This window comes from Pimephales promelas, chromosome 21, assembly GCF_988280905.1.
Source record: "Pimephales promelas chromosome 21, fPimPro1.hap1.1, whole genome shotgun sequence".
Classification (NCBI taxonomy): Eukaryota; Metazoa; Chordata; class Actinopteri; order Cypriniformes; family Leuciscidae; genus Pimephales; species Pimephales promelas.
In genome coordinates this window covers 12,961,784-12,989,713 of record NC_142789.1, presented here as the reverse complement: position 1 = coordinate 12,989,713, position 27,930 = coordinate 12,961,784, and the positions used below count along the sequence as shown (strand labels likewise).

Sequence of the window (27,930 nt, the reverse complement as noted above, 5' to 3'; positions counted from 1 at the left end):
TAGCTACTTAGGTTAATATCTTGCTACATGTTCGATTTCAAGAGAAACACTGCACGTGAGTGAGGCGACTCGACGGGCATAAAACGTTTCTAATCTGGTCGCGTCGCGTTCAGAGCAGACGGGCTGTAAGAAGAGAGAGAAATTTTGCCTTTTATTGCCCCATAGAGAGACCAGTGACGTAAAGAACCTAAAAACTTGCGGAAAGTGTGGAGAAAAACAGGCTGCAGTGCAGTCTATGTGGCGCGCGGAACCCCAGTGGAAATGCAAGGATACACTCAGACTCTTCGTATTCGCTTCCATGAAGCGCTTTATGTCCTTTATATACTGCTTTATGTCAAATTCGCTTGTGCTGCTGCGGAAGCGTCGAACATAACTGAAGTTTGGAACAAAACTCAGCTTCTCGAGCTGTACAGTAAGTGGAATCGGCCTGCGCGACATATCTGTGACATTACTTACTTAAAACGATACTTTGCGCGATGGCATGAGCGCGTGGGTTTGGTCAGGATCAAGAGTTTATCGTGTAGCCTAGAGTGTGTGATGTACTCAGCAAATTACATTAGTATGTAGCGCATAGTCCAGCTCTTCTCTGTGAAAGACTGACTGTACTGTGTCATTCCTCGTTTGAGATACCTGCACAGATTATTGTTTCAGTCTCAAGCGGAAGATTATACAAAATATGTTTAGTAATGTGTTCTTATGACTTGCACAACTGCTGCCTATTTAACTTGTTTTAGTGAAAGTTAACTGCACACAAACAAACCGATAGGCGGCTGTTCATCACATGATACAACAGAGACAGTTTACACAAACTGCACACTCAACATTTTTTAAATAAAACTAAGGATTTTTTTGTTTGTTTTTTGAGTGTCTTTTTCCAAAAAAAATAAATTTTATTGAACACACGTTGACCTTTGTGACGACCGTATAGCAAACAGTTGGCTATGTTTCGCAATTCAATTTGACATTCTACAAAACTGTAAAAGGAGACAACATACAGAGATATACAATCATTAAATCGGCGAACAGATTTTATTGTTTAATTAAAAACGTGACAACTTGCCCTAGTATTCATTGACATATAGGCTACCCATTTGTTAAGAAGACAGTTCAACTTTTCAATTATAATCTACATGTTGACTTTTTGCTATAGTGTAGTTTGATAATTTAACATACAAAACCACTGCTAGAAAAAAACAACTTTTTAAAATGTAATAAAAAATAGATCAATAAATTTAAAAAAATATATACATTATCTATCTATCTATCTATCTATCTATCTATCTATCTATCTATCTATCTATATTTGTCTGTCTGTCATATAGACAAGCTAGATTACATTTTTTCTTTGCTTTACAAGTATACAAAACATACATGTTTTGTATTTTGGCATATTTCCCCAGTAAAGCCCAAAATTAAGCAAATCTTGTGGATAATACACAGTACAGTACAATACTGCATGACTTCTCCCTCTAATAAACGGAATGTCACACGTATGACCCCTGCTGAAAGACACAGTGGGTTTCTGAAGTTTGTCCAACAGCCTGATTCGTTACAGTCCCAGTGCATTTACATTTACATTCATGCGTTTGGCAGATGCTTTAATCCAAAGTGACTAGCATTGCATTCCAGGTATACATTTACTTGGGAACCAGTGCTGTTGTGAGTCACCCCTCTTGTTATAAACAGGGTCAGCTGAGGTTAGCAGCACATGTATAAACACACACCTACACGCTCGCTCACTCAGACCGGCAACAACACGCTCGAAATAACCCATTTGGGTCTTGCAGTTCCAGAGTTTTATGATCTCACATAGCAAATAATGATTCTGTCACTGAGATATTTGGAGTCGTGGAACACTTTCAGTTCTGATAACCTACCTACAATTTAATTAAAGTAGGACACTTTCACACAAAAATGAGCCTCTTATGTGTCTGTTGAACTCAAAAGAAGATGTTCCACTGTTTTTGCTCATAGAATGAATGTCAATTGGGCCCAAAACAATACAGGACCCCACACTCTTATTGTATCGACAAAAAAGTTATGGTTCAAAATAAAATTGAAGACAAAAAGGTAAATATAACTTACTTGTCACCTTAAACTTAAAGTATTGCAGGAAAGGGCATTCAATTTTAAAGATGAACTTAAAGGGATAGTTCACTTTGAAATTAATTTATTATATGTTTTAGCTTACCTCAAGGACATCCAAGATGTAGGTGTCTTTGTTTCCACAGTATTTTCAATTTTGATATTTTTAGGTCAAACCGTTCTTGTCTGTCAGTCATGTAATGGTGGTCTATGGGGTCCACCTCAAAGAGCATGCACAGAGAAGTCCAAATTAAACATGATTTAATGACTCGTAAATGTAAAACCCCATTAATGGCCTAAGACACGAAACGAGCGGTTTGTGTGAGAAAATGAACAGTATTTATATCGTTTTTACCTCTTGTAACCACAGCCACGTCCAAGTGATCTGAGGGCGTGGACACTTTGGTCTGCGCAAGCGCTGGAAGTGATATCCTGCGCGTGTATGTCACTCATTGTTTACACAGAGATTTCGGAAGCGTTACCTTTCACTGTGAAGATCTAAACATATTTAGATATACAGGAAATCGCAATAGAAGACGACTTCCAGCGCTTACGTGGCTGTGGTTACAAGCGGTAAAAACAATATAAATACTGTTCGTTTTCTCACACAAAACGCTCGTTTCGTGTCTGAGGCAATAAATGTGTACTTACATTTGCGAGTCATTAAATCATGTTTAATTTGGACTTCTCTGTGCATGCTCTTTGAGGTGGACCCCATACACCTCCATTATATGACTGACAGGCCATAACGGTTTGACCTAAAAATATCAAAATTGAAAATACTGTGGAAACAAAGACACCTGCATCTTGGATGCCCTTGAGGTAAGCTAAAACATATCAAAAATAAATTTCAAAGTTTACTATCCCTTTAAGCTCTGTGAATCTAACCTTTTCAATTTTACTGTAAAAACATGTAAAGTGTTGTGTAAAGGACTAAGCCATTTTAGTAACATATTTTAAAACATTGCAGATGAAAAAAAAAACAATATTGTTCCCATTCTCAACACAACCTAAATGAAAATACCACCACCAGACAAGAAAATCCTTTACTTCCTATATCCTCTCTGACTCAGACATATGGCGAAAGATAATGCGTAACTTCCCTTTGAAGTTTTAGAATACTCTGTGTGTGTTCGACTGTTTGAGAATATCTTTGTCTTTGGCCTGTATCTTCAATTACTCTTTCGTGTCAACGCCCACAAAAGACCCTCATCCCTGACGACTCTGAGAACTCTGAAATATTAAGCCCCATTTTGTGGAGGTGAAACTGGAGAGAGCAGCTCTATCTTTCTATCTGTTCGCTGCATAATCAGACCTGTCTGATACCTCAGTGCCTCTGAAAGGCTTAGAATCTCCAATATCACTTGCCTTTATAATCTAACATGGCCCTGCATGTAAATGGCTATACAATACTCCTAAAGAAAGGCTTTTCCCACTGGTCAAAATCCCCTACGGCCTCACATCTCCCCAATGTATTCGATACGACAGGAAAATATGCTTTAGCTTGACCTATTCGAAAGCTGCCATATTCTATGTCTGTGTTTGTGTGATTCAGGTAAAGGAGTTTTCCAGTTGGAAAGTGTATCGCAGGAGGGTTGCCTCTCAGCAGACTCGTCCGGTCTATCTCTGGCCAGCTGTGACCCCCCGTCTGCCGCCCTGCTTTGGAAATGGGTGTCCCGGCACCGTCTCTACAATCTGGGCACCAATCGATGTCTAGGGATCAACGCGACCAAGCAGCAGCCTGTCGTTGGCATCTACGAGTGTGATGTTTCCCTCACAACCATGTGGTGGCGCTGTGGCGGCAGCATGTTGTACGGAGCGATGAATAATAAGCTAGCGGTGGTGGACTCAAAAGTGGTGGTTAAGAAAGCCGTTCTGCAACAGTGGAGGATTTATGGGGCGGCTGGTGAAGGGCCGTGCGCTTACCCGTACGAAGGCAAGATGTCTTCAGACACTTTTTTTTTCAATTCCTACTGTATATGTGTCTTTTTCTGCATGGTTTTGCATGTTGGTTGCACCACATGACTTTGATTTGGCAGAACTTAAAGGTATAGTTCACCCAAAAATGAAAATTCTGTCAGTAATTACTCACCCTCATGTTGTTCCAACCCCGTAAGACCTTCGTTCATCTTTTTAAGAACACAAATTAAGATATTTTTGATGAAATCTGAGAGCTGGATCACTCCTGCATACTAGTCCATAGGCTTCTTGAGGGATTGAAACTTGCCGGCCTCGAAAAGTTATTAAAGACATCGTTAAAATAGTCCAAGTGACTACAGTGGCTCAATCTTAACTTTATCAAGCGACGAGAAAACTTTTTGTGCGCAAAAACAAACAAAAATAACGACTTTATTTCAACTATTCACTTCCATCTCCATGGGCCTCTAGTCAGTTAACGTAGTGTGATAGCATAGAGCTACGTCACACGTAGGCTTGCTATTGGCCGATGCTGGTCATGTGTGTGATGCGTGTGACGTCTAATAACAGAAGCTTACGCTATTAAACTAGTAACCTGACTCGAGGCAGAGAGAGAAGTAAATGAATAGTTGAAATAAAGTCGTTATTTTTGTTGTTTTTTGCACACAAAATTTTTCTTTCTTTTTTTTTTAAGATTGAACCACTGAAGTCACTTGGACTATTTTAACAATATCTTTAATAACTTTTCGAGGCCAGCAAGTTTCAATCCCTCAAGAAGCCTATGGACTAGTATGGAGGAGTGATTCAGCGCTCAGATTTCATCAAAAATATCTTAATTTGTGTTCCGAAGATGAACGAAGGTCTTACGGGGTTGGAACAACATGAGGGTGAGTAAATACTGACAGAATTTTCATTTTTGGGTGAACTAACCCTTTAAGCTAAACTGATGTCATCCCGCTCTCTAGATATCTGTATCAATGCTAAACTGATGCCCTGATTTTGGTTGACCACTATCAAACTAGTGCATTTTGTGGCTCGTTTGATGAGGTTTATTTGATGTGGCCGGAGTCAGACAGATTCTACGTGTTCTGTAACTGTTGTTCTCTTGCCATTGGCAGACATCCACACACTACAGGGAAACTCCCATGGCATGACCTGCTCCATACCCTTCAAATACAACAATAAATGGTTCTGGGATTGTACGTCTGAGGGCAGAGAGGACCGTCACCTCTGGTGTGCCACAACAAACCACTATGATCAAGATGAGAAATGGGGCTTTTGCCCCAATTCAGGTAACACCATATACTATCTAATTCATTTAAATATTATTTGTGTCCCCCTTTTTGTACACTACCATTCAAAAGCTTGTGGTTATTATACGTTTAAAAGGTTTTTTTTTAAAAGGAATTGAATATTTCTATTCTTTTAAATTGATAGAAAGTGACAGTAAGGACAGAAAGGTTTTTATCATGCTAGCTTTTCACAAGGATATTCAGCAGAACAACCGTTTTTACCTTTGATAATACAAATAAATGATTCTTGAGCACCAAATCAACATATTAGAATGATTTCTGAAGGATCATGTGGCACTGAAAACTGGAGTAATGATAAATTAACCATCACAGGAATAATTTTTATACATAATAAATAATTTTTAATTGTAACAATATTCTGCAATATTACAGTTTTACTTTATTTTGATCAAATAAACGCAGCTTTGTTGAGACTTCTTTCAAAAATTTTCCTGAATGGTAGTGTGTTTTGAATTCATACTAACTATAAGGAACCAAATCAAGCTTATCCATGTGTGTTTTCTTCAGTGTCAGGCTGCAATGAATTCTGGGAGAGCCATCCGGGGCTGAACGCCTGTTACCAGTTTAACTTGCACTCCATCCTCACCTGGAGTCAAGCTCTTACTTCCTGCCAAGCACAGGGTGGGAGTCTTCTGTCCATCACACAGTCCAGTGAACAGAGTTATATCCGAGGTATACACAAGCTCAAATGTTTGCACATTCATATTATTTTGACATTATTTATTTGTGTTTCTTTGCTGACATGCTTTGGTTTATGCTGACTGGTGGATAACTAACAGCCATTGTGTTTGCCTATGGTCTATGAGCATGGCCTGTCTGGTGAAGCTAGTTTAAGAAAGTTATGCTAGTCTAGCTATAGTGAAAGGATACATTCACTTACAAATGAACACTTTGGTCATCATTTACTCACCACCTTATCTTTGTAACCTTGTTTTTAGGGCTGTCAAACGATTAATCGCATCCGAAATAAAAGTTTGTGTTTACATAATATATGTGGGTGCACTGTGTGTAATTATATACACACACACACATATATATATATATATATATATATATATATATATATATATATATATATATATATATATATATACATTCATGTATATTTAAGAAATATTGAAGAAAAAAAATTGATTTATATATAAAATATTTATAATATTTATATAAATCTATATACAGTATATATATATATATATATATATATATATATATATATATATATATGAAAATATTTCTTAAATATATACAAGCATGTGTGTGTTCATATATATATATATATATATATATATATATATATATATAAAATAATTATACAAAGTGCACCGACATATATTATGTAAACACAAACTTTTATTTTGGATGTGATTATAATCACGATTAATCATTTGATAGCCCTACTTGTTTTATTTTTTCCATTGAAGTACACTATCAGTTAAAAGTTTGGAATAATTAAGACTTTATTTGCTTTGCTCACATGCTACATTTATTTGAAGAAAGATTCAGTAAAAAAACAGTAATAATGTGACATTATTTCAGTTTAAAATAACTATTTTCTCTTTGAATGCTTTTTAAAATGTAATTTATTTCTGCAATAGGAAAAGCTGCATCATTATTCCAGTCTTCAGTGTTTAATATGATGATTTAGTGCTTATCATAAGCATTTCTTATTATTATTAATATTGAAAACAGCATCACTGCTTTATTATTTGTGGAAAAAGTCAAAAGTTTGGTGTAAAAAAGATTTTTCAAACGTGAAAAGAAATACTTTTACTTAGCAAGGACACTTTAAATTGACCAAAAGTTACAGTAAGATTTATTATATTACAAAAGAAATGTTGTTTATGTTCATCAAAGTATTGTGGGGGGAAGTATCACTGTTTCCTTGTTTTAAACACTGAAAATAATATTAGAGTGATTTCTGAATGATCATGTGACACTGATGATGCTGAAAATTCAGCTTTGCATCACAGGAATAAATGACATTTTAAAATACATTAAAATAGAAAACAATGATTTAAAATGTTCATAATATTTCACAATATTACTAATATTGCCATATTTAAATAACAATAAAAAAGAGATACATATGCAGGATCTTCATTATATCACACAATGGAGGAAAACAATAAGAGACAAACAAATTTCAAATATAGTACATCACATTTACCACATGTAATACATGTATCCATAGTGAGCAGACGAAACTTCTTTTGAAAACATAATTATTACTATTATTATTATTAATTATTCCAAACCTTTGACATGTGGTGTATGTGGCTAGTTATACTGTCTTGCTCCAAAAAGCCTGGACACCTTTAATGCTGCTTTTGCTTGTTTTGTTGCAGCTTAGCACTATACATTTCCATCCACTATGTGTTCAAACATTCTTCCTAACATGCAGACTGTGTTTCATGGAAGTGTTTCATTGATTCATCATTGTTGTTCCACCAGAAAGACTCTCAGATATGGGTGTGATGGTCTGGATTGGATTAAACCATCTCAGTCAGCATGGGGGATGGCAATGGTCTGATGGATCTCCCTTAGCTCTTGTCAATCATACCTCAGGTATAACTGGCTTATGTTTTTAAATGGAATTGTTCTCCATGGGCAATGTTGATTATGAAATGCCCTATTCGCTGTTGATCCATCTGTCCAGATCTGACCTCCATGCCAGTGCTGGAGAACCAGCAGTGTGGGGTGTTTAACTCCACGCAGGGTTCCTGGCAGAGTATGTCCTGTGAGTCAGCCTTGCCTTACATCTGCAAGAAAACCTCCAACTACAGCCGGAATGCCGAGCCGCTTGGTAAAGAGATGAGTTATCTGACTGCTTATTCATCCTTCCTTTCATTAATCCAGCTTTTTTGTCCGTCCATCCATCCGTTTCTAATAGCCTTTTGTCTTTCCCTCTAATGTCTGACTTTTCCCAGACTCTCCATCCACATGGTTTTCTCAAGTTCTGTCTAGTTTAAGCTTCAGCCCTCAGCATGCAACAACCATTATTACGTAAAACGTGTGTCATTTTCCATATAGACCAGTGACTATTGTTTCCAGGATTTTCAGCATTGATTGTGATTGGTTAGAAGAGAAGAATGTGGGTGTGTCCTGAGATTTGAGCCACAGCTGTGGCTCATCTAGAGTCTGAACTACTGCCCCTAGCTATCAAACACACACAAACACACACATTCTCACAGTGTGTGTAAATATAGAAACGGTCGGGGTCATACAAATCAAAAATCCTTTCCTTACAAGGGTTGGCTTGATACCAAAACTTTATATATACATCCAGTATATTATATAAATTAGTAGTATTTCTGAAGGCAGTTGTTTTTGAAAGATTATGCACTATACAATGTTGTGATGTTATTTCCATCAAGAGGTGCATCAATTTTCGGTCAAGATCTTGTATTTCCAATGCAAGAATCAAGCACTCTGTAAAGTCTCCTCCTCCACATCCTAAAGACTTTCAATGAATTTAAGGTCTGGTCTCAGATGAGCCTATACATGTTCGAAAATGATTTATCATGCTCCCTCCCAGCCATTCTTTCACAATTTGAGCCTGATGAATCTTGACGTTGTCATCCTGGTATATGGCCATGATGTGTCTCTTCCTACATGGTTGTTTATGAAATGAAAAGCTACACAATTCATCAATTAGGGTTAGAAAAACTTGCCAGGCAGTGTATATATATATATATATATATATATATATATATACAAAAAATATTCAATGATTTAACACTTTTAGGATCACTATTTCTTGAAGAACGATATCTTGTATAATTGCACTAGGGCTGTCAAACGATTAATCGCGATTAATCGCATCCAAAATAAAAGTTTGTGTTAACATAATATATGTGGGTGCACTGTGTATAATTATTTTATATATATAAATACAAACACATGCTTGTATATTTAAGAAATATTTTTTATATATATACTGTATATAGATTTATACATAAGTTATATTATATATATAAATATAAATATTTTATATGTAAACAATATTTTTTCTTAAATATACATGCATGTGTGTGTATTTATATATACTGTATATACAAAATATTTATACACAGCGCACCCACATATATTATGTAAACACAAACTTTTATTTTGGATGCGATTAATCGCGATTAATCGTTTGACAGCCCTAAATTGTACTAAGTAAGGACTTTTATTCAAACACTTTTTCATTAATTTAGGCATCACATAAATGTATTGATTTTGGAAAAAAATCTATAAAAGGTTTCTACTAAAAAATCAGCACAACGGTTTTTTCAACATTGATAATCAAATAAGAAATGTTTCAAATCAGCATATTAGAATGATTTTTGTAGGATCATGTGACTGAAGACTAGTAATGGCGGCTGAAAATTCAGCTTTGCCATCATAGGAATACAATTGGAATTTTTTTTTTTTTTTTTACAATTGAGCAATTTTTTGTTTTTACTATTTCTAATCACATTAATGCAGCCTCAGTTAGCTTAGGAGACTTTGTACAAAATCATCTTTCCAACCCCAACTTTGTCTGTTTGTCTTCAAGATAACTGGCAATATAAGGAGACGATTTGTCCTGACGGTTGGTTGGACCACAATGGGTTTTGTTACCGGTACCTGAAGAAGAATTCGAGCTGGGACGGCTCTTCAAGCGCGTGCAAGTCTCTTGAGGCGGAGCTGGTCAGCGTCCACTCCCTCTCCCAACAGGAACTGCTGCTGAAACTTCTCTCGAATGGTTGGCTGGATGTTTTTTCCCTTTATAGTGTAATTTATTAAAGTTACAGTGATCACAACATGTTACTGGTTGTGTCAGGATCCAACTCTAAGGTGTGGATCGGCTTGCACAAGGAGGCTAAACTTCCAGCAGTCCAATGGTCAGACAACTCTCCTGTCACATTCACATCCTGGTCCTCTCAGGAGCCTTCCCACCATCATGGCGACAAGCGCATCTGTGTTACAGCGGACTGGAAGGTGAGTTCAGAGGTCAGAGATCAGATTAATGTCACAAGACATTAGTCATAATCTGAGCATACAGTATGTGGTCATAAAAGAAGCACGTGTCCAGAATCACCCCATAAATCATACAGCAACTGTGTGTTAGATGAAGAACGACGGGATCTGATTTCAGAGACAGTCACTGCATGGAAACGTTCTCCTGGGTGATCAGATGCACAGTCACCAGTTAGTCACAGTAGTAAACCAGCAGGTCAAGTGACAGATCTGGTCGTTCTGAATTTTCTTCTGTGCTTGATGAAAGACTCATTGTGTGTGTGTGTGTGTGTGTGTGTGTGTGTGTGTTTTAGGAAGGCAGATGGCAGTTTTCGGAGTGTGAAGAGCAGCATGCCGCAATCTGTAAGGCGTCAGGTCTTGTGCCTCAGCATCCTGCTGGGGAATGGGATGAAGGATGTCCAGAGGTGACAATGTAACATAACACACACACACACACACACACACACACACACACACATTGTTACAATTCGGTGAGGAGAAACAAAATTACAAACCTGAGGGCAGTGATAGTGAATGAAAATAGGAAAGTAACAAAAATAAATCAATATAAAATGTATAAAATCATTTATGCTTATGTTTTGCTAGCCAATACACCAGCTGTATGATTTTCATGTGTCTGGCATTTTTGTTGTCTATCGGTGTTGTTATTGTTACCTACAACAAGAAATGTTGGTAATTGAAATAAAGCGGAAATAAAATAAAATAAATAAATATTACTTGAAAAAATTAAAGGAAATGTTGCCTCGGCAAGTAATTGAAATAAAAAAAAGTTTAAGTTGAATTTCTAAAATTAAAAACTAACCTGAAATGAAAATAAATTAAAACTATATATATATATATATAATCTAATAGAAAATACATATAGTGTAAAGTACAACTAAGGGAAATATAAAAGCTCAATTATTAGCTGTAATATATATATATATACAGTATATGTATGTATATATATATTGTTTGACAGCCCTAGTTTATGTGTATATATATATATATATATATATATATATATATATATATAAATTAGGGCTGTCAAACGATTCCAAAATAAAATAAAACGACATCCAAAATAAAAGTTTGGGTTTACATAATAACTATTTTGTATATACAGTATATAAATACACACACATGCGTGTATATTTAAAAAAATATTATTTATATAAAAAATATTTATATTTATATATAATATAAATTATATATAAATCTATATACAGTAAATACATGAAAATATTTTTAAATATATACAAGCTTGTGTGTGTTTTTATATATATAAAATAATTATACACAGTGCACCCATATTACGTAAACACAAACTTTTATTTTGGATGTAATTAATCGCGATTAATCGTTTGACAGCCCTAATAAAAATGCAAATATTGATAAATACTATAATGGTATGCTAAAGGACTGTACTGATAATACTCAAATAAAACTGTGTAAATTCACAAATGATACGATTTTTTGAGTCAGTCCTTTTCAGTTAGGGATTGAATCACAATATACAGGTTACTGTAAATATCCTGAATTGGTTATTGATTTGTTCTGAATCATTCAAACAATTGATTTTATAAAGAGAGAAAGAGTACTTCCGGAGTAGTTTGCTCAACAGTGTCTGCAGGTGTATTTGCCACCTATTATTCATATTTTGCTGGTCTTGTTTTTTGCTTGATTAATTAATAAAGCGACCTGACTATGTAGAATAAAGTAGATTTTTCTTGGTCACTAATATAATTGAATGTCATATTTCATAATAAAAGCACAGCAAGTGTCCAGAACAGTCATACACACACATTTACCATGTGATTCCAAATACATTGCGTGAGAAACATGAATAAAATGCAGTGGAGGTCCTAACAAAAAAAAAAACCTCCAATACCGAACTGCTTTTTCCCTTCAATCTAATCACCAGCACTCTCATTCCATCTGTTTTCCTGCATTTCTGATTGGTTGTGCTTGAGATGTGCTTTGAGAGGGCAGACAGGCTGTGTGTCTAGAGGACGGAGCGGCCGTCAGCGAAGGTTAGACCGGGTCACGGCCAGAGAACAACAGACTGATTCAGATCTGCTCTGTCGCTCCGCTTCTGCTTTTGCTGGCTATGAAACAAGACGGCTATGTGACTGACGGATATGGCCAAACAGAGAAAGGGCACTTTTCAGAGATGCACACGTGCTAGTGAACGCTCATGTGTCACACCCACACTTACTCATCTTGTTCTGTATGTGAAGAACAGCCATTTATCTGTACTCTACTGAAATGGTTTTGTATTCTTCCAAAGGCAAAAGAGCACAAAATTACGAAAAACACGTTCCCCTTCATATCGGTTTTAACCTCAAATCTTGATCTTGAATAAAAAGGTGCAAAGTTCAGCATCAGCTACTCGACTGTGTATGCTTGTAGCTGTTAAAATCCTCGTTTCAATCTGAAGGTCACTGAATTGAGGCCATTGGACTCAGGGTTAATGGAGAACAGGTGTGAAAACACAGCTAGATGCCACTGAAGCTAATGCTGCATACCAAATTACCTGAGTCTACTATGAACTATGCACTATTTATAGTATAAGTAGTATTATATATACCAAATTTTCTCTCAAAAAGTCAGCTTGCACGAGCGCAAACCCTAAAGGCATAAAAACCTACTGTGATTATTTACTATATGCAGTGAAAAGTTATCGACATAGTTATTTTTGTGACTGACCTTATGGCAAACTCATTTGTTGGAGTTTCCCTTTCAGACGCAACATTTGTTGGAGGAGAGTAACAAAAAGCATGTCTTAAACCTTTTTGCGCTGTTCTTTAATTTGCACATTGTTAGTAGACTTACTTTGTAGTCCACACTACATATGACACATGAATCCTATGCCTACACACTACAAACCATAACAATCAGGTTTTGTGAGGAAAATCTCTTTTACATTCACAAATATCTCAGCATGTTAATTTTACAGTGTTCTTTCAAGTCTTCATTTTATATGATTAATATATCTGTATATCATTTAAAGGCCTTGCTGAATCTATTTAAAGTTTGCTTATTTGGTGCATGTGCAGGACTGGAGAAGGAAGGACAACTGGTGTTATATGATCACAGATCAGGAGCAGACGTTTGAGGATGCAGTGAAAGGATATTACTGCAAATCTCTTGTTACTGTAGAAAGCAGGTATGTAGAAAACATCTGGATGGAATTTAGTTGGTTTTAAACAGAATAAGCGGTAACTGAACGGTGGCAAATTAGTACAATTTAGTCAATTAAACAACTAACGCATACGTTACTTTAGGTAAATAAGTGCATTAAATAAAACATGACATATGAAATTACCAAGAATGTCTATTTTATTCTGAACAAAATCACTTTGTATTTAGTATTTTGAGGAAAAGTAAGGGATGTGTCATTTTTATTTTATTTCAAGTCTCTAATGCTCACTAAGGCTGCATTTATTTAATAAAAAAATACAGTAAAAAATAATATTATATTTTATTTATTATTATTTATATTATTTTTATATTATTTTAATTTAAATTTAAATATTTAATTCCTGTGATTTTTTAGCAGTCTTCAGTGTCACATAATACTTCAGAAATCGTTCTAATATGCTGATTTGCTGCTCAACAAACATTTATTATATTAAATGTTGAGCTGCTTTATATATTTTTTGGGAAACCACTATAATTGTTTTTTTAGGATCCTTTGATGAACATTACATTCAAAATAATTGATTTGAACTAGAAATATCGGTAACAATTTAGGGTTCAATTCTCACTAGTTGCTTATCATCATGTATACATGTATACATGTATACATGTGACTTCATTGGGAACCAAACGGTTCAAGGTCCAAATGAGAGTTTCAGTGCAGCTTCAAAGGGCTTTAAACGATATCAGACGATGAATAAGGGTCTTATCGAGTCATGACTTGAAAAAAGATTTGTTCATTTTGATGAACGAGTTCGAACAGGAGAGTCACAAACGCTCATCACAGAACAGAGCAAGGCGAGCATTTGGGCTTATAAAACTTAAAATTTTAAAAAAAAAAATTTTAAATGACCAATCATTTTGCTTGATAAGACCCTTATTCATCGTCTGTTGTCGTTTAAAGCCCTTTGAAGCTGCACTGAAACGGTCTTTTGGACCTTGAACCGTTTGGTTCCCAATGAAGTCCATTATATGGAGAAAATCCTGGAAAGTTTTCATCAAAAACCTTAATTTCTTTTCGACTGAAGAAAGACATGGGGGTGAATAAATTATCAGCAAAAGTTTTTTTTTCTTTCACTCCCTTAAAAAAGCTTCTGAATGGTAACTACTTATGTATCTAATGGAACTTCCAAGGATCATAAACCAACCTGGAATAACCAGGTAACGCGTTTCATATAGTGTTAACCTCAAACGAGTAGCTGAGTCAGGCAATGCTTACCATACAAGGATAATTACGACGTTTACACCATGAAAGAAGCAGATACATTCATCACAATTGGAGTGTGTGGTTTCTCTGTGGCAGGTTTGAGCAGGCCTTTCTAAACAGCCTGATCAGAGAAATGGGAGGTTCTGACTCCCAATACTACTGGACAGCCCTACAGGACAAGGACAGAATCAGAGAGTACCGCTGGCTGACCCTGAATGGCTCATCGACACCCCTCAACTACAACAACTGGAACCGACACCAGCCAGGTAAATCCTTAAAACGCTTACCATCATAAAGATGGGCTAGCAGGCACAGACACACTTTATTTGATGGTCTCTCCCTCTGCCTGCAGTGAATAGTGGCGGGTGTGTGGTCATGTCTGGAGGTCAAGCACTGGGTCACTGGGAGGTGAAAAATTGTCACACCTTCAAGGCCCTGGCTGTATGCAAACAGGAAGTGAGCGACAACCATGCCACCCGGACGCCTGTGCCACACATAAATATAAATGCACCATGTCCGACAGGATGGGAGAGCCGCAAAAGCCTGTCTTACTGTTACAAGGTGCAGAGAGTATATAATCATAAATCAATAATAGAGAGTAACTGCATGCTTTGATACATTTTTACCCATTGTTTACTCAATATTTAGTATGTTACTGCCATTTATGATCTGTTTGTTTGTTGTTTAGGTGTATCACAGTGAGAAGATCTTGATGCAACGCACCTGGACCGAGGCTCAGTTCTTCTGCCGGGCTTTGGGCGCTGATCTGGTCAGTTTCCATCACAATGAAGAACAGACTTTTGTCAAAAATCTCCTTTCCATGATGTTCCAAAGGTTGGTTTACATGTTTACCCATGACAGGTAGGGGTTCATAAGCAATTTTTTAAAGTTTTGGTAAGATTTTTTTACATCTTTTTTTCTTTAAGAAGGCTGCATTAACAGTATTTATTCGAAAAACAGTAATATTGTAAATACTTTTATATTTAAATTTAAATTTTTACTAATATATATCAAAATCGAAGAACATTTTTACTATCAATGTTAAAAACAGTTGTGCTTCTTAATATATTGCTTAATTAGCATTTTTCCAGGAGTCTTTGATAAATAAAAAGTACATTTTGTAACATTTTAAATGTCTTACTCTCACTTGTGATCAATACTAGTGTGGGTGTGGATTATATATATTTATATATACATAGTGCTAAGTAAAAGTGTTCACTTTTAAAAAAAAACTTTTGCTGATAATTTACTCAACCCAATGGGCTTTAAACAACACCAGGCGACGAATAAGGATCTTATCTAGGACCCTTCGAGTCATGACTCGAAAAAATATTTGTTCATTTTGATCAACAAGTTTGAACTGGAGCAGAGCAAGGCGAGCATTTGAGCTTAAACTTTTTATTTATTTTTGAAATGACCGATGGTTTCGCTAGATAAGACCCTTATTCATCGTCTGATATCGTTTAAAGCCCTTTGAAGCGGCACTGAAACTCTCATTTGGACCTTGAACCGTTTGGTTCCCATTGAAGTCCATTATATGGAGAAAATCCTGAAATGTTTTCATCAAAAACCTTAATTTCTTTTCGACTGAAGAAAGAATGACGTACATCTTGGATGACATGGGGGTGAGTAAATTATCAGCAAAAGTTTTTTTTTTAAAAAAGTTAACTACTCCTTTAATTAAAAAACAAAATCTTACTGACCCCAAAATTGTATATGGTAGTCTATTTAAGTGGCCATGATACACTGAACAAAATTATAAACGCAACACTTGTTTTTGCCCCCATTTTTGCACATGAGCTGAACTCAAAGATCTAAAACATTTTTTTATGTACACAAAAGGCCTATTTCTCTCAAATATTGCACACAAATCTGTCTAAATCTGTGTTAGTGAGAACTTCTCTTTTGCCTCCTTTGTCTTTTACTGTATTGGGCCTAACTTATACAGTATTTAGTATTTTCAGTATTTTTATTTATTTATTTGCCATTCTAAATTTTATTTTAGTGCTGTAAAATTGATTAATCTAACATAAAAGTTACACACACACACACAAATACCTGTATATATATATATATATATATATATATATATATATAAACTTTAATGTTAGATGAGATTTATTGTGATTAATCGATTTAACAGCACCAATTTATTCATTTACTTATTTTTCTCTCTCCTTCCTTTTCTTTTTGTCTCTTTTCAGTACAGAGGGTCGTTGGTTTTGGGTGGGCTTTACTAAGAGAAACCCTAGGTCCGAGGGAGCCTGGGAGTGGTCAGATGGCACGCCGGTAAGATTTCAGTGAAAAAAGAGAAACAAACAAAAAAGCCAGGAAAAGAGAAAGCAGAGCTCAGTTCATCAGCTTTGGTTATATTAAATATTTGTCATATTCATACCATTCTGTAGGTGGTGACATCGTTCATTGAGGATATGAATGAAGTGGACTCTCACATGTGTGCTGTGTACAGTGACCTCACGAACACTCTCACGGCCCACTCATGTGACTCCAAATATGAGTGGATTTGCAAGGTCCCCAAAGGTTTGGGTTTAGGATGTAAAAATTCATTATCAACCTGCTGAAAAGACCAGGGATAAAACAGCAACATACTTGTCTTTTAAGCAGGAAGAACATCCATAAAACTGCACTGAAATACAAATGAATTGTTGAAATGTTGGTGTTTTTCCTCAGGTGTGGAGTTGGTCAAGCCGTACTGGTACAGCGACCGTAAGTACAGTACAGGTAAATACTATAAAGACTCGCTTATGATGTTGATGATGATGATGACATTTGTTTATGTTTATGGTGCAGAACGTGAGCCATGGGTGTTTTTCCGTGGCGCTGAATATTACATTGCCAGTAAGCCGTTTCCCTGGGAGGCCGTCGCCTTCGCTTGTAAGATGATAGGTGCTGATCTTCTCTCTGTTCACTCTAGCGAGGAACTGAACTTCATCAGAGAACGCATAAAGGTTATTATATAGTTATTTACTTATGTACCATTCAAAAGTCTGGGCTCGGGAGGTTATTTTTTAAAGAAATTAATACTTTTACAGTTTCATATCACTTCATTAAATAATTTCAGTTATTTCAACGGTCCTTAAAGACTACAGAACCAAAACCCACAACGACATTGACCAAGCAAATACATCTAGTAAACAGTAGGATAAACACAATAAATTATTTCCATCTTTTTGCCTCAAAATTAAGTTTTATGTACGGAAAGCGCATCTTTCTCTCGCTCTCTCTCCCCCACTTAAATGCACACACACAGGTCAGACACACACTCGCACAGAAATTTGATGATTTTAGCTGTAAAATAGTGTAGCAACTTAAAAGCTACATGACATTTCTCACTAGCAATTTAATAATGGCGCTGTTTTTGAAGCAGATAAACTTACAGTTTCGTTATTAGTAGATGAGACGCTGCTGCCGAACACTGTGGAGAGATAAACGGACTCAAGTTATTCACATATGCATAATCTATCCTGACTAATGTCTTGAAATACATCATCTGAACAATGTTTTGAGGTGTGGTAACCATAGTATAATAATAATAATAATAATAATAATAATAATAAATAATAAAATAATAATAATAATAATTATAATAATAATAATAATAATAATAATAAATAATAATATTAGTAAATAAAAAATAAATAAATAATAATAATAAAATAATAATAATAAATAATAATAATAATAAAATATACTTTAAGCAAAATAATTCTCTCCTTCGCGCCGTGGCTGCATTACCACCTCAAGTGTGCATTATTTTTTGATAAATTATTCAATGGCCCGTCATTAATTATTACTTACAAAAGTGACAGCAAAGACATTTATAATTTTACAAAAATATTCCTGTTTCAAATAAAGCTGTTCTTTTGAACTTTCTATTCATCAATAAATCCTTAAAAAGTGTATTACAGTTTCCACAAAAATATTAAGCATCAAATCAGCTGATTATAATGAATTAATGTGACACTGAAGACTGAAGAGTAATGGCTGCTAAAATTTCAGCTTTGCCATCACTGGAAAAAAAAAAATGCTCTTTAAAATATATTCAAATAGAATATAGTTGAACTAATATTTGTTTTTTTTGTATTATATTACTGTATTTTTTTATCAAATAAATGCAGAATTGGTGAGCATAAGTGACTACGGTATAAAAAATGGGGCTGACCCCAAATGTTGGAACAGTAGTGTGTGTGTCTTGTATATATACATAAATACATATACAAACTATATGTATGTATATAAAAGAACGTCTTTGTTTGTGTCTTTGTTTTTTAGGACTCTAAATATTGGTGGATTGGTTTGTCAGCTAACAGCGAGCACAATGGCTTCAGGTGCCTTTCTTTGACTACCATAATGAGGCTGTTCAGTAGAATTAAGTTAAACATTTGACTTTTATTTATGTATTTATTGTTATATAATAAGTAAAAGATAAAGGCAGAAATAAACTTTTCTCAAGTTAACTTGTCAAGATTACAGTATTTTTGCAATTGCATTTGGGCAGCAAGTATTACAGAAATCACACACTTTACCTTTAAGGAAGAAAGATGAGCATAAAAGGAACATACTATACAGTATGAAGCAGATTTCATGTTGGGATTTGTGTGTTGTATGTGTGTGTTCTGCAGTTGGACTGATGGATCCGCCCTGGATTATGAGAACTGGGAAAATGGTCGATTTTCCCGAAAGCCTGGCCAAAACTGCATCCAAATGTCGTCTCAGTCGGGTAAACAATATATGCACACACAATATTTTAAGCACACACAAGTACTATTATCCAGTATACTCAAACACAGCTTATCGTGATGTTGTGCAGGTCAGTGGTCAACAGGAAGCTGCAAAGATCCTCACGGTTACGTGTGCAAGCGCAGAACGGTGTCTTTAGTGGAGGACCCACTCGAGCCTCACTATATTGGCAGCTGCCCTGAGAACTGGTTCTACTTCGGACACAAGGTTCATATACACTAGAAGCTGGTTCAGCAGCCTTGTGAGAATGTAACCTAGATCAGTGGTTCACAAAGTGCATATTCCTCTTGCAAAGTAGTATCACTTCATTTATATATTTACTGGTTTGTCTATTTATTCTATTTTATATTTTTGTACCATCTAAAATGTTTTACTGCACAACTTATTTTAAACAACAAAATCCAATTAATTTTTTCACATTAATCATGAGAAAAAAATGAAAAGCTTAAAACAATTCAGGACTTTTTTCACTGCAGTTTTTTTTTTAAAGGAACTGACATTAATAGCACACCAGGATTATTTCACAGAGTATGTTTCTATCCATTGTCTTCAGAGATGACCTTCAAAAATCAAATATTTATTAATCATCTTAGGTTGTTGTGTTTTGTTGTATGATTGAGAATTGCTTGTTTGTGATTGGTTGCCAGTGTCTGTTTCTGCATCTCCCAGCCCGTCCGGAAGAGGGGAAAAGTTGGCAGGATGCTCAGTCCATCTGCTCATCCTATTCGGGATCTCTGGTGTCCATAGAGGATGAAATCGAACAAGGTAAAGATCACGTTCTTTTTTGATGACGTTTCCGATGTCGTTTTATATTGACATTGTTCCAGAATTTTTCCATTTTTCCTGTTAAATAAGTAACTTTGCAACTAAACGTCAACTAACTCTCATTATTGGACAAATAGTGGTTTCATGGGATGGGGGCGTGGCCTAGGAGTGGGTGGGGGGTTCTACGGGACATTTGGTAAATATAGTGGGTTATTGGACAAATAGAGGGTTCGTGGGACGGGGGCGTGGCCTAGGAGTGGGGGGGGGGTCAACGGGACATTTGGTAAATATAGTGGGTTATTAGACAAATAGAGGGTTCGTGGGACGGCCGTGGCCTTGGAGTGGATGGGGGGGGGGGGTTTATTGGACATTTGGTAAATATAGTGGGTTACTAGACAAATAGATGGTTCGTGGGACGGGGGCGTGGCCTAGGAGTGGGGGGGGGGGGTCAACGGGACATTTGGTAAATATAGTGGGTTATTAGACAAACAGAGGGTTCGTGGGACGGACGTGGCCTTGGAGTGGATGGGGGGGGGGTTTATTGGACATTTGGTAAATATAGTGGGTTATTGGACAAATAGATGGTTCGTGGGACGGGGGCGTGGCCTAGGAGGGGGTGAGGGGGGGTCTACGGGAAATTTGGTAAATATAGTGGGTTATTAGACAAATAGAGGGTTCGTGGAACGGGGGCGTGGCCTAGGAGGGGGTGAGGGGGGGTCAACGGGACATTTGGTAAATATAGTGGGTTATTAGACAAACAGAGGGTTCGTGGGACGGCCGTGGCCTTGGAGTGGATGGGGGGGGGGTTTATTGGACATTTGGTAAATATAGTGGGTTATTGGACAAATAGATGGTTCGTGGGACGGGGGTGTGGCCTAGGAGGGGGTGAGGGGGGGTCTACGGGAAATTTGGTAAATATAGTGGGTTATTGGACAAATAGAGGGTTCGTGGGACGGGGCGTGGCCTAGAAGTGGGTGGGGGGGTCAACGGGACATTTGGTAAATATAGTGGGCTATTGGACAAATAGAGGGTCCGTGGGACAGGAGCGTGACCTGGGAGTGGGTGGGGGGGGCTACGGGACATTTGGTAAATATAGTGGGTTATTGGACAAATAGAGGGTTCGTGGAACGGGGGTATGGCCTAGGAGTGGGTGGGGGGGTCTACGGGGCATTTGGTAAATATAGTGGGTTATTGGACAAATAGAGGGTTCGTGGGACGGGGGCGTGGCCTAGGAGTGGGGGGGGGGGGTCTACGGGACATTTGGTAAATATAGTGGGTTATTGGACAAATAGAGGGTTCGGGATGGCCGTGGCCTGGGAGTGGATGGGGGGGGGGGGGGGTTGGGGGGGGGGGGGTTATGGGACATTTGGTAAATATAGTGGGTTATTGGAAAAATTGGCGAAATTGCTCTACGGTGCCAACTAAAGGTGTCCAAATAAACCCTATCCTGTAACGATTAAGTAGCGTTCCGCAAATTGGGGGGTATTGAAAAAAGGCCCACTCTCCAACAAGTATATGGGAGAGTGGCCATCCCAGATCATCCTACGATCCCTCGGGGGGCATTATGCGCCCAATAGCAGCTTGTCCAGGATCTAACGTTTTGGACTAACTCTCATAACTCTCATTAGAGTATTAATATATTGTGATGGTCCTCCAACAGACATTCTACAGACTATAAGTAACTTTGCTCAAACTTATTTTAACCCTAACTCTACCAGTCTACTAATACTCTACTAACACTCTGATGAGAGCTAGTAGACATGTAGGCGCAATGTTAATTATAGTCAACAAAATGTGTTAAACGGACCATTATAATAAAGTGAAACTGACATTTTTTCATGGCTTTTATCTTTATGGTTGAAGCCTTCATCGTCATGCTGCTTCATGGCAGGTCAGCGGGGGTTTGGATTGGGGCACAGGGGCGTTTTTCTTCCAAATGGATCAACGGGAAGCCAATCGTCTATAATAACTGGGAGGTATAAACCCAAAATTGAATATATTTGAAATGTAACTTGATTCCAATACTATTTTTAAATGTTCTATGTTGTGTCTACAGAAGTCTAATTATAGATCTCCTATGGAACATCATTGTACTTACCTGTCCAACAGTCACATCTTCCGTATGACAGGGGAATGGCAAGATGACGTCTGTACTGAGAGCATCTATGGCTTTGTCTGCCAGAAGCCACAAGGTAGGCTCATTTTCACAAAATAAATCGATTTTTTACAATAGAGATTTTTATTTATTTATTAGTATCGACCGATAGTAGATATTTATCTAACTGCAGATACACATTTAATCAATTTTTACATTTATCTTGCCTTTGCCGTCATCATCATTAGCTTAAAACGCTTAAAAATTACATTTAATAACACTGTTAAATGTTATCTCTAGCAAAGCTAAAAAAATATTGTGTGAATTATATAATTTATGATGCTGAAATTAACTTGTTCCATTTAAAATGGATTTATTTAGACAAAATAAAATAGGATTTTATAGCCCAGCTAACAGGGAGCAAGCTAACATTTAGTCTAAACGTTTAGAATTTAGAATTACTGTTTAAAAATTTTCAGAGAACATTCAAAAATAACGTCACAATAATAATTGAAAAATGATAAAATGGAACTTAATGATCACATTATATACAGTATATATATATATATATATATATTGTTTTTTTTTTTTTGATGTTTTGAATGTTCAAAAAAAATATTATTTTTGTTAGCTGGGTGGTTATTGTTCATAACATTAAAATAATTCAAAGCTTTTTAATACCGGTGCATCCCTACTTTATCTCAGACATCACCAAACGTCCAACCCAGCCCTATTACACCGCTTCCTCTCTGGACACATCTGAGTATAAGAACCACAGTTACCGAATCATCCACGGCAACTTGAGCTGGTACGAGGCCCAGAAAGCATGTTTGGAGAAGGGGGCGGCACTTGTGCGGATCGCAGACCCGTATCAGCAGGCCTATCTCAATGTGCTCATTAACAGGCTTGATGCCCCACTCTGGATCGGCTTGTACAGTACAGATGTAAGGAGGCTTTGAAATCATATTGTGATATATTTTGATGAGTTGAATTGGTGTATTAAACAAGAGCGCCCTCTATCTCCATAGGATGATATAGATCATCAGTGGGCTGATGGCAGTGAGGCATCGTTCACTAACTGGGAAATGCCAAAAGGAGATGGAGACTGCGGGTTCATGGATGTTAATGGACGCTGGAAATACGCAGAATGTGACATGCTGTTATCAGGAGCGATATGCTACATACCTCCCCCGAGTGAGTCCATTCCTCCTGTCTTTTGATTCATTTTATTACTTTTAAATTGCTGAAATCTGACTGAGATTCTTGTTTGATCTCGCACAGAAAGCATCGCTTTTTCCTATGACGTGGTATGTCCTGAACGCTGGCTGAAGTTTCGCGGGAGCTGCTATTATTTTAAAAATGTTGTAACAAAGATGACCCTGGAGGAAGCGAGAAATCACTGTAAAAAGAATGGTACTGCATTTTCAAATTGTTTAGATCAAGAGCTCCACCTAGGGGGTGACTTTGATCAACTTTGGTTGCATTTGCATGGCTTAGTAAGACTTTTAATTTTTCTCAGGAAATTCTTCAGAAATTCTGACAGTTCAAGATGATGAGGAGAGCCGGTTCATCATTAACGAGTTGGTGCGTTATTACAAGGGCCCTCGGAAATTCTGGCTAGGAATTTTCTTCAACACTGACAGTAAGAGCCTTGATGTTAAATATTGAGAATTTAGAAAACTTATATAAATAAAAAGATATATAGTACATATAGTACACTATATATATATAGTACAGTTTTATAGACTTTTGTAAAATTAAAATGATGTATGAAAATAATTATGTAAACAATTATTTATATATGAAGAGTTCAGATGCAAAAGCCTCTAAATGCCGTTTGAAATTTTCTTCTTTAATGATGATTTTTATCAAACTTGTATATTTAAGTTCAGTAATTTCACTTAAATAACAATTAATAGGTAATTATCATTGCCATTTAAGTGAAATTACTGAACTTAAATATACAAGTTTGATAAAAATCATCATTAAAGAAGAAAATTTCAAATGGCATTTAGAGGCTTTTGCATCTGAACTCTTCATATATATATATATATATATATATATATATATATATATAAATAATTCTATACATAATTATTTTCATACATCATTTTATATATATACTCTACAAAATTCATTTGGAATTTTAATTTATATTATTTTGTATTTATTTAAGTTTTATATGAAAATGTCTTCTTGTATAGAAATTGATATTTATTTTTATTTATAGTTAATTTTGATATAGACAGTTTTATTTTGAATTTATAAAATGTTATATTCAAGTGTAACCCTATTATAATATTTTAAAGGTTCCTACTTTTGTTTTTGAAGTCTCCTAAAATAGGTTTACATGCTTCCAAGATAAATTTTGTTTTTAATTCTCTCATAATATACAGTAAATTTGCAGCATCACCTCTTTTCTCACAGTGTCTAAAACAGTTTAATAAATGACCCAGTCTCTCTAAAGCCCTCCTTTCCTATAGATAGAGCCTACTCTGCACTGATTGGTCAGATAGACCTGTAATCTACTGCTTATGCCCCTTATCATATCTAAATTATAGTTCCAGATGCTTCCTCTTGTATACACAGGCGTCGGTTGTTCCATATCAATGCATGCAGAGTGGGTTTGCTTTTGCAGCAAAGTAGATGTTGTTCATTCATAGGCACCCACTAAAGACCATAGGCTGACCTTATGCAAATTTTTATATTGTAAAATATGCAAAAAAAAGACTATATTGGTTCCTGCTGGAAGTAAGACTCGAATTACTGACGGCTCATTTCAGGCTGTTCTTCTTTTGGGAGACAATAACTCCATTTAGTGTATTTAACACTTTAATCGTTGAAACTTTGCAGACCCTTTACATTCGCATTCGTAACACACTACATGAACGGCAATATCTGAAAAAAACTTAATGGGGCATTTTAAAGTTTTATGCGAAACATTTTATGTTATGTTCATTGAAAGTTTTATCTGAAAAATAAAACTGTCCTTATGTAACCAAAATGCTTATTTTCAGAAAACGCTTTGACTCGACTGGATGGCTCTCCGCTCCAGTACACTTACTGGCACTCCAAAGCTCCAGATCCCAGTGTCATGAGGGCCGGTCTATGTGTGACTATGCGGATATCAGATGCTGTGTGGCAGTTAGACAACTGCACTGACACCCAGGGCTTCATCTGCAAAACCTCATCAGGTAAAAGGAATGACCTTTGACTTCATAACCACCACAAAGTCCATGATTAATACAGAAATGCAACAAGAAAGGACTATTATTGGCCTTAGAGTGGGAACATTTCTTTGTTGCAGTGCTGTATCATGACTCACAAGTTGCAAAATAAGAATCTGTTAACGTCATCATATCCTTCCGTAGTTGTGATACATCCTTTCCTCATGGGTAAAAATAACCTGAAGCCCTAAAATGATTTTGTTTCATCTGGAAAGCTTATATCATTTCCATTTTGTTGATATTTTTGTCTATTTTTCAATGCAATTTGTTTGGGAGATTTTATTTACCTTTAAATTACTACATTTTATCAATAAATTGTATAAACTCAGCAACTTTATTTCAAAATAACTCACCATTTCATGCATAAACCTTTGTATTCAACTCAAACTCTTGTGGGAAATAATGCAACATGATATTTCATGACTCTTGTCACTAGATGGCCTTATATCTCTAGAGTCTATGGAGCAAATGAACTGCAAATGAACTGTTTCCCAGGTGCTAAAGTTAATTTTCCCCATTTATTTCTTCAGTATGCAGTCAGGTATCTATGTAGACATCATAAAACCATCCATTTTTGGTCATTTTTTGACCATTTTTAAAAGATTTTCTATTTATACTGAAGTGTCAGATATCGCACATGTGCTGGGTGGGGTTGTTCTGCATTGTAAATGTGTTCAAATCTAACCTCTTCATAGCTGTGTGCATTGTGACCGATTTTTATTTGAAACACACAAACATTGACCTCATTCAGATGTTTTGCTTTGCATCACAGGAGCCATCAAAGAGGTAGAAGTGGAGCCATTGAAAGGTTAGAATAATCTTTTTTGCTGACTCATATTTTTCAGGAAGTGACACCTCTTATATCCTCTGTATACTCTGCAACACTGTCAGCTCAGTTTTGAAGCGAACTAGAACCTAAGTAGTGTAAATAATTGTGTTATTAGTCTACAGCGTTTAGTTCTCAGTTTCAATCACGGTCATGCTTCATATGAAAACAAGAATGCGTGTCGTTTAAGACTCGACGTGTCGTTTCGTTTCAGGTCTGCACCGAGGTGTGATCTCAGTTGCTGCTTTGGTGGCCATTGTGTTGTTTGCTGTGATGATTGGATCATTGTGGCTTCTTTACAAGAGAAACTCTCTTTGCATCCAGAGGCTTCCGACATTTGGCAGTGCCTATTACAGACAGACAAGCTCCCAAGCCAGTGATCAAGATGAGAATGTTTTACTCCCAGACCTAGAAGCACAAGCACGGGACTAGTATGCGTGTGTGAGTATGTGTGCATGCATTCATGTGTGATTTGCCTGAGACTCCAGTGCAAATATGATAAAGTTGAGTTGTCTGTCCGTACTGTAGCTACAGGAGGACATTGTGCACATACGGCCGAATCCAGTCCATTTAAAATCACTATGAAAGGGATATTCTTTATGAAGTAGGAAATGGGGCTTTTTACACTTTGTCTCATATTCAGGACAACAACAGAATTCCTCTAGAATGTTAAAGTTAAAATGGCCAAATGGGCTTGTTGGTTGAATGTGGTTTTATATTGTTTAGGTGTTACGGCCTGTTTGCATCAACACGAATGTTCAGAAAGAAATTCTTGAGGGTGAGTAAATGATGACAGAATTTTCATTTTTAAGTGAACTATTCTTTTAAAGCTACACTGTGTGATTTTTACCCCCATCTAGCGGTGAAAAGGTATGTGACCATCCAGTGAATATTAGTTTCTGTTCCTCTCAATTCCGATTTCGTTTTAACTCCTACGGTGGCCAATGTAGTCCAAGATTACCATGGCTTCCAGTTCGACCTCGTCCATGAGTGTTAACTCAGACTTAAGCGCGAAAGGCGAAGCTTGAATTAACGGGTATGTCCCTCTTTGGCTAATGTACTTTCAAGATGGAGGGGCAACATGGCGACCGACATTAGAACCCCTTACCCGTATGTATTTTCAATGGCATATTATACACTCACGAGAATACTTTATTACTTGAACGAAGTAAATGTACATTAATGAGCACATATATTTTTGAAAGAACTAAATGTTTTTAGCTAAGAATAAACTAAAGAGTTACACAGTGTAGCTTTAACTGTCACAGAATGGAACGCACAGGATATCAAAGGGAGAGAGGGAGCCTTTGAAATCGATCAGATAAAGGTACAGTATCTCAGTCAGGAGACAGGAAGTGAAACTAATTGGAATGTATCGTCAAAAGGCCGCATTTTTTAGCTTTCGGATGTAGACATAGATTTATGGAACAGCAGTGGCGCTGGGCATGTGACCAAAAAAATGTGAATCTTATTGGTTGATTCACGTTGATTCGCGTTGACAGCATGGGGGTGTTTGTGACGGTCTAACTTCCATTCGTTCCAATTAAAATGTT

The 27,930-nt window shown here is 36.4% G+C and overlaps 1 protein-coding gene across 1 annotated transcript; it reads left to right on the top strand.

Moving 5' to 3' along the window:
- Positions 1-54: 54 nt before the first annotated feature.
- pla2r1 (phospholipase A2 receptor 1) lies at positions 55-27,625 on the top strand. Its single transcript, XM_039657628.2, has 30 exons — positions 55-412; positions 3,641-4,021; positions 5,121-5,294; positions 5,823-5,987; positions 7,767-7,880; positions 7,972-8,118; positions 9,856-10,044; positions 10,123-10,280; positions 10,613-10,723; positions 13,358-13,467; positions 14,803-14,972; positions 15,059-15,267; positions 15,395-15,540; positions 16,911-16,995; positions 17,112-17,244; positions 17,395-17,430; positions 17,515-17,672; positions 18,997-19,052; positions 19,347-19,444; positions 19,535-19,671; positions 20,112-20,229; positions 22,093-22,205; positions 22,286-22,421; positions 23,030-23,268; positions 23,353-23,518; positions 23,606-23,737; positions 23,844-23,966; positions 25,342-25,518; positions 26,324-26,359; positions 26,592-27,625. Exons 1-30 carry the CDS (start codon positions 262-264, stop codon positions 26,807-26,809), a joined length of 4,386 nt encoding a protein of 1,461 aa, XP_039513562.2. The 5' UTR covers positions 55-261; the 3' UTR covers positions 26,810-27,625.
- The last annotated feature ends 305 nt before the right edge of the window (positions 27,626-27,930 follow it).

Excerpts from the sequence above, each read along its gene's own strand:
- pla2r1 (XM_039657628.2), top strand. The coding sequence starts at position 262 with ATGCAAGGATACACTCAGACTCTTCGTATTCGCTTCCATGAAGCGCTT. Across the intron at positions 413-3,640 it reads TCAGCTTCTCGAGCTGTACA|GTAAAGGAGTTTTCCAGTTG; the intron begins GTAAGTGGAATC and ends TGTGTGATTCAG. Across the intron at positions 13,468-14,802 it reads CTTGTTACTGTAGAAAGCAG|GTTTGAGCAGGCCTTTCTAA; the intron begins GTATGTAGAAAA and ends TCTCTGTGGCAG.